At 37.2% G+C, this 15,550-nt stretch overlaps 1 protein-coding gene across 3 annotated transcripts in view; it reads left to right on the plus strand.

The window, feature by feature from the left end:
* LOC136256945 (uncharacterized) overlaps window positions 1-11,548 on the plus strand; it is a 53,453-nt gene extending 41,905 nt beyond the window's left edge. For 2 of the 3 annotated variants that reach the window (XM_066050016.1, XM_066050017.1), the window contains 4 exons: window positions 7,001-7,293; window positions 7,980-8,109; window positions 11,085-11,284; window positions 11,335-11,548. In XM_066050016.1, the coding sequence (XP_065906088.1) occupies window positions 7,001-7,293; window positions 7,980-8,109; window positions 11,085-11,284; window positions 11,335-11,434 (723 nt within the window). In that variant the 3' untranslated portion in view covers window positions 11,435-11,548. The remainder of the gene's footprint in view (window positions 1-7,000; window positions 7,294-7,979; window positions 8,110-11,084; window positions 11,285-11,334) is intronic. The other variant, XM_066050018.1, reaches the window with a different exon arrangement.
* Window positions 11,549-15,550: the final 4,002 nt, after the last annotated feature.

Below are 15,550 nucleotides of genomic sequence, written 5' to 3' on the forward strand. Positions count from 1 at the left end.
ACCAGTTTCCATCTTCTTTGTCATTCGTTGACATATATCACATTCTTTCACCTGAAAATTACATAAACACAAATTGAAATGTTATACCTATGTAGCTATATTCTACAGCAGAGTATAGAGATTATGAGCTGTTATCTGCTCTATACATTCATGCAGTCTACAAAATTAGAAAAAACAAAATTGCTATGATTAAAATAAAATGAAAGAATTGGCTACAGATGCAGATGTCAAGTGAATGTACACAATATACAATCCAGCCTTTATTATACACGTATAATTTGGTGTGTGCTGTTACTGGCATTTCATAGCTATCTGCAGAATCAATTAGTTACTTTATACAGAACTCATGCATTAAACTCACCAAACTGTAGGCATCTTTGCTTATTCCTGGCCAAATAAATCGTTCAGTGATGCGTGCCAAGGTTTTCTTAGCCCCCATATGTCATGAAGTCGGGTGCTGGTGGCAACTTTTTAAGATTCGCTGCTTTTCCAAAGGATCAGTAACATACCTCACCTAATAAATGCAAACACAAGCAAAATAATTGTTGATGAACTATGTAGCTACGTATAGCTATAATATATGAAAGCTATAGCTTTAAGGACAAAAATGTTAAAACTAGTACAATTAGCTAAGGATGAATCAATAATATGCATGCAGTATTTCAGTGATGATCGGTACCTTTGTTTTATCTTTCTTTGTGTAAAGTAATTCACCATCTTCAATAGAAAATCTCTGTGCTTTGCGTCGAATGCATCTTTTCTCATTCTTTGTGCAGCCTTCTCTATACTTATTCTCCCGAATGTAGAGAACAGCATCATCCAAGAGTCGCCATTCTTGACTTGATTCTTGGCTGCATTCGTTGCTATCGACACTATATCCCAGCATCCCGCAGTTATAAAGCTATATCTATAGTTTGACCAAGAGCAATCCAAGAAGCCGACTATATAGCTATCGGGCTGACGATGTGACACCGCTTCGATATACGTTTAAGCTTAGCCTTAGTACTGTAGCTACTAGGTAATTAACTAAGTGGCTAGCTCGGTACAACTTGACCAGAATGACCTCTCAAATCGGTTCTGTGTCCACGTTGGCTATAATAACTACGTAAACTGGGAGATTTTATCATGATCAAAGAAAACTGATTCTCTCTTTATGCATCCGTATATGGTGAATAGCTGGCGTAGCTATCAGTGAGCGTGATAATACACGTTAAATATAATTCTGGTGGGGGGACCATTTGTGGCAGGGGGGGACCATTTGTGGCAGGGGGGGGGGACCATTTGTGGCAGGGGGGGACCATCTGTAGCAGCTTTACATGGTTCGGCCGGACCACTTGCGGCGGGGGACCACTTGCGGCATTACAGTTCTCTATGAGGTGAGGAATATATATTAAAACGTTATAGAGGCTATAAACAGTAACAAAATATTTAGAATGTGATTTTCGTTTATTCCGTAATTCCGCTATTCCGTATTCTGCGGAATACAGGCTCCCCTAAAAATTCTATGAAAAACACTAATCTCCTTTTTTGAAGCCATAGTATTCATTCCTAAAAATCTGTTTCCATACTTTTAAAGATAATACTATTGCAAGCCACTACAAGAATTTTTAGGGAGTTTCACAATTAACTGTGGGAGGAGAATCAATTTTAGTGTTAAAATTAGTGTTTTGTAACCATGCCATAATATGCATATACTTCAGGGGATTTCACTCAGATTTGCACTAAACAGAAGTTCAATGTCTCAACTACACGGAAAACATGTACAGGTGTAGGTGGAGAACAGTATCTATGTTGGTTTTACAGCTTCATATCATACAGTACGATAGTAACTGTATAGTAGGGACCACAAAGGAGTAGATGTGGCCCAGAAATAACATCACCCAAAAACCAGCCTCAATTTTCCCTGACGATGATGAGGCAGTATTGGTGAGGTAAAACTAAGCCCAAACAAGCTTTCAGATCGACCCGAAATGCTTTCAACAAGTTGCTACGGAATTTTTAAAAATTTTTATTTGACGGAATTTTGAGTAAGTAAGTAAGTAACTGACTGATTCCTTCAGACAAGCGTAACTCGATAACGGCTAAGGGTACGGGCTTGATTTTTTCACTGTTCGACGTCGCTTTGGCCCGACAGGTGCCTTTTGGCATACCACAGTACGTACAATGCATTCTTCATGGACTTACCAGTGTGCTCCTTTGTGTCCCATTCATCTTTGCTGACAGGGAAAGGTGTCGATTTGGTGCGAGCACATTATGGCTTCCCTTCTAAACGGAAACCGTCTGTATTTTTCATAGTGGCTATTATTGCTGTGTAACGGGTTGGACATAGCCGACAACGAAGCGTAATGGATACTTCACTTTTCAGACGATAATTAATAAAATTGGGGCGCAGCACCATTTCTTTTGGTATTCGTAGATTGTAGAGGTGCTTCTGGAAAAGTTCTTGATTCGAAATGCAGTGTAACGGGTTGAACATAGCTGACAACCAAACATAATGGATACTTCACTTTTCAGACGATAATTGATATAGCTGGGGCGTGCGGCGCCATTTCAGATGCGGTATGCGTGGGTTCACCAGTCATAATAAAATCATTTACAAAAAAAGTTTACAAACAAGTACACAAAAAAATTTGGAATTTTCAACTAGAGTAGGGACCATAGCATATCGATAAAAAGTACTGAAACAAGTTGCAGTAGTCCATGATATTAAATCACAGTAAAACAATAAGAAGTGTTATATCCCTACTGTGCTCAAGATACCATAATGGAAATGCACAGTAACACTTCTTATTGTTTTACTGTGATTTAATATCATGGACTACTGCAACTTGTTTCAGTACTTTTATCAATATGCTATGGTCCCTACTCTAGTTGAAAATTCCAAATTTTTTCGTGTACTTGTAAAACATCATTTTATTCACAGAAGCCATAGGACATAGTTGCTTGCCCCCTAAATAGATCATACTTGGGAAGGTTTGCAGAACTTCATTTCCAAGCACACTGACCACTTGCAACAACATTACAAGATTCTCCAGGTATATTAGCACTTACATGGGGTCCGCAACTACGAAAATCCTGTACGAGATTTCAAATCTTTGAGATTTGGAGTAGAACTTTTTGAAGATTTCAGATTTCAACAACTGAAGATATCAAGGAGATTTCAGGGGAGTTGTGGGCCCCTCAAGTACTTTTAAAAGATTGACAATAATTTTTTCCATGTTACAAGACAACTAACCAGCTATGCAGATTCATGAAAAATTAATTTGCTGTATCCCATAAACCACTGGTATGTAAAATCTAGGTATTTAAAGGGTTTAAATTTTACTGTTGAGATTTATTATCATTTGAATTTACATTGGTATAATTATAGCTTCAGTAGAATAGCCTCCACCCAAAGATATAGTAAATGGGGTTTGCAAGGATTTATGTAACTCCTTTGAGATTTAGACTTCTGGTCTATAGCAAAACGTATATGGACTGCTGGATTGCTCTATACATCCAACATGGAATAATTGATCCAATTTAGCTTCCAATTCTCCCCACACAGAGTATGACAATCTGCGTGGGAACACCTCGAAAGGTCTGTGCTCTGTCATTTCTATCTGTGATGTTTAAATCTCAATTCTGTGATGTTTAACCAAGTTTAACTCTTCATGTGACAAAGCAAACACCCAGGAATAATTGCACCATGCACACAGATACCTGTAATTATGTTTCTCAGGACAGACAGGACTACAATCATTCCCTACATTCAGGTGTTCTGTATGCCAATTTCTGTCTTGGAGCTGCTTTTCATTACTACTTGTTCTCGCTACCATGCTTTGTCCAGACAGCATCACTGAGATACTAGCAAATCTCCCCACTACTTGTCCCTTATTAATTACTAAGGGTTCCATAACCAAATTAGTAATTGAAATCTTAAGCAATTTTTCACTGGATCATAAAGTCACAACTCTTCCAAGCAAGGTCATCAACCAGCTCAGACTTAGAAAACCAGTCTGAAATCCATCCTGGCTGTCTAGTCCCTTTACTTGCACACTTGCCAGCCTTATCTGTTGAGTAGTAGTACTGTCAAGGACCCAAATGAACATCATTAGCAAGTGATAACTTCAACATCTTGCTACTGTACCTTGATTTACAGGTTTCCTTTCACTGCTTATCTGGTCTCTTTCATTTGGCTTTTCAGTAGGGCTTGCCTTGCTGTAACATTAGCAACACCTGCAGTTCTTTCCAGGGCAACTGTAGAGCCGTCAGGGAGAGATTTGATAACCTAAGCTATCCAGGTTATGGTACCCAGTAACAGTTGGCTACTGTAGCTCTCCACTCTAGATTGGTTTGCTGGTACAACTTTTCTTTCATTGTAGCTGGACTACTGCTATAGTTCCTAAATAGAGAGCTGCCTTCAGTACCTACTGGCTGTTGGTCCAATACCAAATTCTTGGAGTGACACTGCTCTTTCATCCACCCTTAGTTCTCTTGAATTCATGGCAGCATCTCAAGGAAACTTCATGACCATAAGGCTATTATTCTAACCCCCTACATCTACTTTGTACACTTTGCCCTCACCTTTGACTCACTTCTGAAACACGTTCTTTGTCACAGTTACGCCAGTAGAAAAGCCAGTGTATATATCACGTTTTGTACTGGTTCTGGAATATTGACATTATATACGCACACCTAACTGTGTATAATAAGGCAGTGCGTATACCTTGTTAAATCAAGATATTGCATAGTTAGGTTGTGTATTATAGAAGTCACTACTCACTACCTTGGCTTGATATAATACGGAAGACAGACCCATAATCTGGTGTTAGTATATATAAGTACGATAGTAACTGTATTGTGGTAGGGACCACAAAGGAGTAGGCGTGGCCCACGAAATCACATCACCCAAAAACCAGCCTCAATTTTCCCAGACGACCATAAGGCACTATTGGTTAGGTAAAACTAAGCCCAAACAAGCTTTCATATCGACCCGAAATGCTATCAACAAGTTGCTATGGAATTTTTTTTTTTTAATTTATTCAACGGAATTTCTAGTGACTGACTGACTGATGCCTCAAGACAAGCGTAACTCGATAATGACAGGGCTTGATTTTTTCACTGTTCGACGTCATTTTGGCCCGAGAGGTGCCTTTTGGCATATCGCAGTACGTACTTCTCTGTTCGACGTCGTTTCAGCCCGAGAGGTACCTTTTGGCATACTGCAGTACATACAATGCATTCTTCATGGACTTACCAGTCTCCTCCTTTGTGTGCCATCATAGATATTATACGTAACATGGATTGGAAATGCCCATATGAATGCGTGTTAATAAATGTATCCTATCCTTGTTACGTGTGTGAAATAAATTAGGTTATTACAGCTGGAGTACTTCGCTCTCTTGTAAGCTACTAAGTGGTGTTTGTCATTTACAGCTGGGAAAATTACCACCTACATTAACTGGAGGCTAGCCTGGTTAGACACATTGGCTCTTGGCGAACAGTAGGTTGGCAAAATTCTTGTTGTTAAATTGAATTATGGTGTTACGGAACAGTTTTGTAATTTTCCTGAAGAAACTAAATGTTCAGCACCACTTCTATTCTGTTGCTTGCACCACTTATAACAGGTACAATGTAAATAGACTACTCAGATATAGTTGTATTACTGTATAGCTCTTTCGTTTCGATAAAACAAGGCCAAAACAGGCACCACATTTTGTAATTATTTTACCCTAACAGAGTAAGACTTCAGTTAAAACTTTATTGTAACGTACAGTACCAAGTATTCAATAAGCAATGCAAATACAGCCATCATTAGTTGGTTAATAGCAGCACTGCTGAGATATAAGCTGATACTCACCTACCACTATCCACCTGTTGCCAATGGTATTGCCTCCATATCAGAAAACACGCCCATGTTCTTGTTCAGTACACAACATAACACACGACAATGTAAAATTAATGTCTACACTACTACTTAACCAAGAGAAAGGGCCTGTGAACAGGCTGTCAACATCTTCAAAACTAGTGCACCGTAATGAGGATAGAGAAATTATTTACAGTATATGTGTTTCCAATCCATATTACATATAATATCTATGGTGCCATTCATCTTTGCTGACAGTGACAGGCAAGGCGAAAGGTGTCAATTTGGCGGTAGCACATGATGGCTTCCCTTTGAAACGGAAATCGGAAATCGTCCGTATTTTTCATAGTGGCTATTATGATTGCAGAGGTGCTTTTCAAACCAGTTCTTGATTCGTACTGCTGTGTAATGGGTTGAACATAGCCAACAGCGAAGCGTAATGGATACTTCACTTTTCAGACGATAATTAATATAATTGGGGCATGCGGCACTATTTCTTTCTTTTGGTATGCGTGGATTGTAGAGGGTGCTTTTTGAACAGTTCTTGATTCGAAATGCTGTGTAACAGGTTGAACATAGCTGACAATGAAACGTAATGGATACTTCACTTTTCAGACGATAATTGATATAGCTAGGGTGCGCGGCACCATTTCAGATGCAGTATGCATGGGTTCACCAGTCATAGTAAAATTATTTACAAAAAAGGTTAACAAATAAGTACACGAAAAATTTGGAATTTTCAACTAGAGTAGGGACCATAGCACATCGATAAAAGTACTGAAACAAGTTGGAGTAGTCCATGATATTAAATCACAGTAAAACAATAAGAAGTGTTATATCCCTACTGTGCTCAAGATACCGTAACGGAAATGCACAGTATGGATATAACACTTCTTATTGTTTTACTGTGATTAATATCATGGACTACTCCAACTTGTTTCAGTACTTTTTCTCAATGTGCTATGGTCCCTACTCTAGTTGAAAATTCCAAATTTTTCGTGTACTTGTATAGTCAAAGCTTGTGGGAGTGTACACCTATATATGTAGTTGAAGCATACTGCATGCATACAATTGACCATATTCAAATACTAATACTGAAAATGTGTGTGTTTATATTAATTTGTATTTTAATTATTGTTTCTTCTGTAACAGAAAGCATGTATTCTACTTCCATATCGATATTGGCGCTACTCACAAAGAAACTGGCATTACTTCTTTGCTGATTTCTGCTATTATATTCACTTTCTACTGTTAGCTTATCTGTGGTTGATTCCTCCTGGTACAAATGCTGGATATGTGTTTGTAGCCTTGTATTGTTTTTGCAATGGACCACTACTTTGGGGGATTATAATGTGGAAAAATCCACTTGTATTTCATTCAGTGGACAAAATGACCTCCTTATATTTGCACATATCACCTGCCTTGGTTGTCAATTCTCTGAGATGGTGAGTTTCAAAGTAGCTTAATGCTATCAGTATTGTATGTATGCATGTATATGAATTAGTAGTGATATGGATAGGTTTCTGTAGTTCCCATTTTCTAAATTTAGCTCAGTAGCTTTCTTATTACTGTTGACAATTTATCATAGTAAATAACCCTAGATACCCCTGAATTCATTCTTAATTAAATGGGAGGTGAAAAGTATAAAGGTTTGATAGATACAAGTAAGTATAGCCAAGAATGATCAAGAGAGTGTTCAATAACCATATTAGAATTGAATTTACTGTGTTTCTAAATATTTTGAGGGAATGTCCTAGAATCCCTATTTTGATTCATTAGCTAGTATCAAGTGAACAATAGTTAAAATAGGGATTTGTGGGTGTTTTAAATGTAACCACAATCCTTGTTGATTTACTTCAACCATTTCTTTTGTTCCGTGGGTTTTTCAACGATCCCTATACCCTATTTCAAAATTTAATTTTTAAGTATGTCTAGTTTATTTAAATACGTTTATGGCTTATCCATACAATAGTGTATATTTTTGTTTTGCTTTGACTGTTTTAGAATAACAAAGCTAATAATTTTTTACAAGGTTACATATTTCTATATCTATTTTTATCTGTCCTCAGCATGTACTGTTGGTACGCTGTCATGTATTTAACGGTTAGCCATTTAGTGTATATATGTACAGGTATTCTATACAAGGATATACCACCTGTCCTATTGAGCCAATCGGAAATATCTGCAATTTAACTTTTACTGAATTTCTTACTTATCCTGTTATTTGTTATGGCATTTGGCAAGTAATCTACTATGTATGGGTGAGTTAAATTCAATTGCACATAACTGTATACATTGCATATAGGACAAATATAAGGAAAAATTAAGAATGTTAGGGATCATAGAAAAAAAGTAGGGAACAATAGACTGCATTAGGGATTAAATGTTCACTAGTATATTTGCAGACCTCCCTTGTTTCTCTACTTTTTTCTGTGATTCCTAATCGAACTTAAAATTTTTAATTTTTCCTTATACTTTTGTTTACATTTTTTGTAACAGTATTATGAGTAGTGAATCCGTGCATACTGCATCAAAAGAAAGGATGGCACCATTAGTAATGTTTACGACTGTCAATTACTGACTCAAAAGTGAAGTGGCCATTGTGCTTCGCTTGATACGTGCATTGCAGGCAGGCAGTTCGTCAGTCAATAGAAATAAAAAATTAAAATTTAACAGCAATCTATTGGAAGCATTTAGGGTCATACTTAAGGCACTCTTGGGCTTGGTTATACCTAACCAATACTGCCAAGGAACCGGGATGGTATTGTGAAACTGGTTTTTGGGTGATAGTTTTGGCCTAGAAAAACCCAAACCTCCATGATCCCTACAGTACTACTGTACTGTATGATATGTACTGCAATGATATTGATTGTAACCCTGATTAATATGTGCAGACCTAAAGCATAAGTTTTTTTTTGCGTGCTTGTATACTGCATGTACTAATTGTTTGCATTGTTATGTTTAAGTACAAGTATAAGGAATTAAGTTTGATTAGGAATCATAGAAAAAAAAGTAGGGAAACAAGGGAGGTCGCCTAGAAAACTTTTTATCAGAAATACACAATAAATATCGGATATCGGTATCGGATGTAAAATGTGGTATTGGTACAGCCCTACTCTGCAATCAATCCAGTCACCACACAAAATACAGATGATTCCTGTTTACAAACGTAGGGAAGCCATGCATTGTGCTACCGCGAATCAACACCTTGGGCAGTCAGTAAAACGAAATGGGACACAAAGGAGGACAAAGGTAAGTCCATGATACGTGAATTGTACATACTGCGGTATGCCAAAAGGCACGTCTCAGGATGAAGTGACATTGAACAATGAAAAAATCAGGCCCGTAGCCTTAGCCATTATTGAGTTACGCTAAAGGCATCAGGCAGGCAGGCATGGCAGGCAGGCAGGCATGGTAGGCAGGCAGTTACGTAGTAGAAAATTCCATTGAATAGAATTTTTTAAAAATTTTGTAACAATCGCATTTAGGGTCTTACTGAAGGCACTTTTGGGCTTGGTTATACCTAACCAATACTGCCAAGGTGCCAGAATGGTATTGTGAAGCTGGTTTTGGGTGATATTTTTGGCCAGAAAAACCCTAACCTCCTTGATCCCTAATATTGTACAAGAACACAGAAAAATTTGGAATTTTCAACTGGAGTAGGGACCATAGCATATCGATAAAAAGTACTGAAACAAGTTGGAGTAGTCCATGATATTAAATCACATTAAAACTATAAGAAGTGTTACTGTATATCCCTACTGTGTATTTCCGTTATGGTATCTTGAGCACAGTAGGGATATAACACTTCTTATAGTTTTAATGTGATTTAATATCATGGACTACTCCAACTTGTTTCAGTACTTTTTATCGATATGCTATGGTCCCTACTCTAGTTGAAAATTCCAAGTTTTTCTGTGTACTTCCCGTTACACAACATTTCGGATCAAGAACTGTTCGAAAAACACTTCTGCAATTCATGCATACCAAAAGAAAGAAATGGTGCCACGCGCCCCAGTTATATCAATTATCGTCTGAAAAGTGAAGTATCCATTAAGGTTCGTTGTCGGCTATGTTCAACCCGTTACACAGCAGTACAAATCAAGAACAGTTTGAAAAGTACCTCTGCAATCAGAGTAGCCACTATGAAAAATATGGACAATCTCTGTTTCGAAGGGAAGCCATCATGTGCTACCGCCAAATCGACACTTTTCACAGTCAGCTAAGATGAATGGGACACAAAGGAGGACACTGGTAAGTCCATGAAGAATGCATTGTACGTACTGCGGTATGCCAAAAGGCACCTCTCGGCCTGAAGCAACGTCGGAACAGTGAAAAAATCAAACCCGTAGCCTTAGCCGTTATCAAGTTACGCTTGTCTGAAGGCATCAATCAGTTAAGTTACTTACTCAGTCAGTAGAAAATTCCGTTAAATAAATTTGTTTTAAAATTCCATAGCAACTTATTGAAAGTGTTTCGGGTCGATCTGAAAGCTTATTTGGGCTTAGGTTTACCTAACCAATACTGCCTCATTGTCATCTGGGAAAATTGAGGCTGGTGTTTGGATGATATTATTTTGTGGGCCACACCTACTCCTTTGTGGGCCACACCTACTCCTTTGTGGGCCACACCTACTCCTTTGTGGTCCCTACTTGATGATAAGGAAAAACTACAAGCTACATAGCACAATAAAAAGTGCTTTAACAAGGGGAATAATCACCTGAGGTGCTAATTTGATTTCTTCATGAATTGACACCTTTCTCTGTCAGCCAAAAGAAATAGGACACAAAGGGGGTCAAAGGTAAGTCTATGATGCATGTACATTGTACAACTGTGGCGGAACGTGTTACAGTGAAAAAGTCTAACATTGAATGACCAATCCTGTGGCCTTAGCCATTACTGAGTTATGCTTGTTTGAAGGAATCAGGCATGCTAGGTGATGTTGAACAGTGAAGAAATCAATCCTGTAGCATTAGCTGTACTTGGCTGAATGCATCAGCTTGTTAGTTAGTTAGTTTGTCAGATTATAATTTTGTAGCAACTTATTGGAAGCTTTTCAGGTCACATTGAAAGTACCCAACCAATACTGCCAAGTAATCATGAAAGAGAGGTAAGGCTGGGATATTTTTGGTGGGTAAACACAAACAAACCTTCATGATCCCTACTATACAGTACTACTGTAGTGTATGATCACTATACCATCAAGATGTATTATAATTAAATTCCACTTTTAAAGGTTGATATGATCAAGAAAGAACACATAAAAAGGAACAATATTGTAACCTCATATGACTTTATGACAGAACATATTCCCAAAGGGCCTTCATATCACTTAGTTCATTCCTGTGGACCACAGTGGTGTAAGACAATATACAACACAGTGCAGTTTGGCTACTCTTTTCTCTTTATGTTGCCTTGCTACTTGTTTTATTACAGGTATGAAATGTTGTATATACACTTGTATAACTTTTTAAATTTTTCTGTAGTTTAGAAGTTAGTGTTGTGGCTATCATGATATTTATTTCTGTTGCCTGCTGGAATGGAGCTCAGTATACCTTTAGTAAACGTCACTGTGTGAAACATTAGAAACAGCAGTAATATGTATGAGCTCATTATACATGTATAGACTGTGGGAGAGTTATAGCTGTTTTTATAAAGCATTTATATTAAAAAGTACATAATATAAATTTCTTTATTGTACTCTTGCTAACATGCATGCATATAGTTTTCTATTTGTATCAAACGGTACAGTAGTACTGTTAAAGTAGGGATTACCCTGAAAATTTTGCAATCCCGCCTTCAAAAATCACCTTTGCGGAATAGTACTAGTCCATATAATACATAATACAGCATTAAAAATAACAAAATACTTACAGGTGACCGGATATAGAATTTTAATAAGTTGCCAAAACTCGAATTTTAGTCTCACTGTCTGACCACAGTCACAAGGCTAGAGGCCAAACGAAGCAGCACACAGTCACCATTTACGCCACAATAACAAACACACCAGTGGGATGTGCCTTTTGGGGTTCTGACGAGTGTAGGCCCTCTGCACCTTGTATTTTCTTTAATCTTCAATCAGGCTGCTTGTCTTCTTCTTCATCCAATGAAACCATATCAAGGCATTAATTTTCCGTATCAACACTTTCTTTCAGCAGCATATTTAGGCGCCACAGAATTATTTCAGAGCTGAATTACAGAAGCACTTCAGTCCCAGCACTACTATAAGAGGTACGCTAGCTAGATATTGCAACTTCACGATTGGGATCCCATTTGCAACCACATCCATCAAATAAAGATCTAGGTGGACTAATAGCGTTAGAGTATGGAGACCCCACCTCTTATCAATCTAGCTATTTACTTAACGGTAAACAAGATCACCCACTCCTTATTGCTCTAGCTAGCTGCACAACCCTTGGCTGACTCAAGATATACTCTAATACAACAGTCACTCTAATACAACAGTCAGGTATGATAGAACAGTTACAAGTTACATTGTTCTGGTAGACATATTTTTATAAGAAAAAGAAGCAAGCACAAGTATATTACATTATTGTTCTAAAGGAGACAGGTACCCCTCAGCAACAGCAAGGTCGACAGCTGGAGACACACAGGGATGCTTGGATCTAGAACGCAATCCCCTGATACATGTACACATTATTGAATAGCGTAGCAAGAACCCCAAATTACAGTGAAGTCAGCCCATAACCACAGAGTATAAGGAACTCCACTTCTCACTGAGCAAATGGGCAAGATGTTTATAAGTGATGCATGATGGTATCTGCCTTCCCCATACCTACAGATGTGGAAAATACAAGTGGATTAATACAAGTTACATTGTAGCTAGCTGTGCCACAACAAAAAACTAAAACTAGTATTTTTAAAAATTGTTAATTAAAAAAATGAAGTAGGGTTGTAGGAATCTATGCAACAAAAGTAGTGAAACAAGAGATGAATGATGGTGTTACAGCATAGCTCAGTGGGAAAGTCCCTACTTTGGCACTGAACATTTTTAAAAAAATACTAGTATAATATATCTGTTCATCTAATTATCATCATGCTGGTTACTCACAAGTGCTACCCACAAATCAACAGTGAAGAAAGAAATGGGACACAAAGAGGACAAAGGAGCATTTACTGCAGTTAGTGAGCTAGGCTAGTGATTTTTTTCAGGTATAGGAAAGCCCAAACCTACTTGATCCCTACTACACAATACTACTGTACCATACTGTATGATAACACCCATTCAGTTTGTATTTAATGTGTATCTGAGAGTGGATCAGGGAGTGTCCACAAATCAGATTGGTGTGTTATGAACTGCTTTGTGACGTGTGCAGCACCCATTGGTAGTTACCATGAAAAAGAAGGTCAGAGCTGTGTTCAAGGAATGATGTTACTTTCTTGGTGGTCAGCTAACTATACAGTAGTACTATTCAGCCCAGCCATTGTACTGCTTCCCATTTAGAGTATACAGTAAGTGTAGTAGGCAGAGAGAATTTTATTTCCTTTGTATTCTGACTTCCTGGGGTAGCACGTTGTAAACTGCATTAGGGCCGAAACAGATATTCATATTATCTGGTCATATGCTAATAAAATTTCAATAGTCTCATAACAGTGGTAGACAACAAGTTTAGTACCCCATCTCCAGTACTTTCAGGTATACCACAAGGATCTGTATTGGGACCCCTTTTATTTCTGCTGTTTATTAACGACTTACAGTACCTAGTAATATTGACTGTGTAGTAAAGCTCTATGCCAACCATTTAAGACAGGTTCCTATTGTAGAATCACACAATAAGTACTTTGCAGCATATTGTATGGACCATCTCTGCAAATTGACAAGAGTTGGTAGAGTACTGGAAGCAGCTTGTAAGAGAAGAATCCTCAAGTCTTTCCAATTCAGCAGAGGTACCAAACTTTGATTGGACAAAGTGCCTGCAAGTGATCTCCACATTGAGACTTAATGTAATGTATCAGCTGATTTTTAGCTGTAATTTATTTATTTATTTATTAATGCTTTACAGATCAAATAACACAAGTACAGAACATTAGACAAATCAAAAAGGGAAATTACATGATCTGAGGGTCAGCTAGCCACCAGTGCCAGCTGCCTTAAATTAATTAACTGCAAGATACAGGGTTGAAGCCAATAGTAAGGGAGACAGCTGCTTCTGGATAATACCTAAGATGGAATTCTGATTATCTTTATTTGCAAAGCTACATTCTGAAGATACAGCTACAGACCTACCTCCTGAAGCTGGGGGATAACAGACTAAGCTTTGCTTCCTTGGATACATGAGTAATGCTTGGGTAACATACTCCTGGATACTACAGTATATCCTGAGAAGCACTACTATAGAACAACTTAAAGCCATTTCTTGAGGAAATGAGTGGTAATAATTTCATAGTAGTTTAACTTGAAACTGCATCTATACACAAACAAAATCGCATTAAAAAAATTAATTACATAGTTCCTGTCAATCCAGAGTTTGTTTTCTCTGCAAATAAGAAAGTGTATCAGTTGCAGTAAGCAAGTCAGTTAAACAAATAATCATTTCTTGGTAGCACTTAAAAACATGTCAATGAACTTTATTTCTTTAGACAAGAGAGAGAGACATAGAGGAGATTGGAGAGGATCACTATCAACTTTAAAATCTTCAAATAGTACATACAGGTAGTTAGTGACAATTAATAATGCACACATATACAACTGGGTAGTTATGACTTTCACATTATTTTGCTGGGTTCTCAATTATGTTAAATACTGTCTATGACTTCACGTACCTGTAAATGTGACTGAATTTTGGAAAATCACCCATATGGGCGCACGTGAAATAATTAGAATTTTCATGTTTAGTGGGTTGCTAATAAGAGCAGGGAACAGTTTTAAAAATATTTCAAGAATTTTCTTGTAATTTAAGGTATTGAGAATGGTTTACAATCATTAACAGGTAAATTTGCACTATAAAGTTTGTGATTTGATCATTAAATCTTTTAGGTGTCAAATGCACCCATATGGGTGATTTTCCAAAATTCGGTTACAAATATAAATAATACAGTACAGTATACAGTGGAATCTCTCTTTGAAGACTTACTGTATAAAGGACAATGTACTCTACAACAAGTATAACATAGTTCATGTGATTTCACTATAATGTGTAAGGTCACATAAACTTAATTATTAGTTTCTCATCCTCCTGCACTCAAAATATCAGTGCGGGAGTTATTTTTTTTACTAACTAGATAGCTGAATTAGCTAGTTAAAACGACTCAGAATGTAGTTTTCTTAGACTGCTCTAGCAAGTTACCAAATTTAAAAGGTGCTAGATGACTGCACTGAGCCACCACCACCAGTGGTACAAAAAATCCTTGAGGTAAAAAAAACAGTGATGCAGGCAGGGATGAGAAACTAATAATTAAGTTTATGTGGCCTAAACACTATAATTATAATGTATAAAAAGATTTAAATTTTGTGATAGTTTGCTGCATAACATTGCAGTACTAACATTTTAGCATCAAACCCTTAATTGTGATGATATAGCAAAACACTTAGCTACTTTTATTGGCGGAAACAGTATACTGTATATAATTGGCTATCCATGACGATAAAATAACTTTTAGGGCAATAAGTACCTACAGGCAATAGTTAGTAAAAGAAAGTCCTTTTTTTAATTCAAATTTTTTTTTTTACCAAATACAATT

The sequence above is a fragment of the Dysidea avara genome, chromosome 5, assembly GCF_963678975.1.
Source record: "Dysidea avara chromosome 5, odDysAvar1.4, whole genome shotgun sequence".
Lineage (NCBI taxonomy): Eukaryota > Metazoa > Porifera > Demospongiae > Dictyoceratida > Dysideidae > Dysidea > Dysidea avara.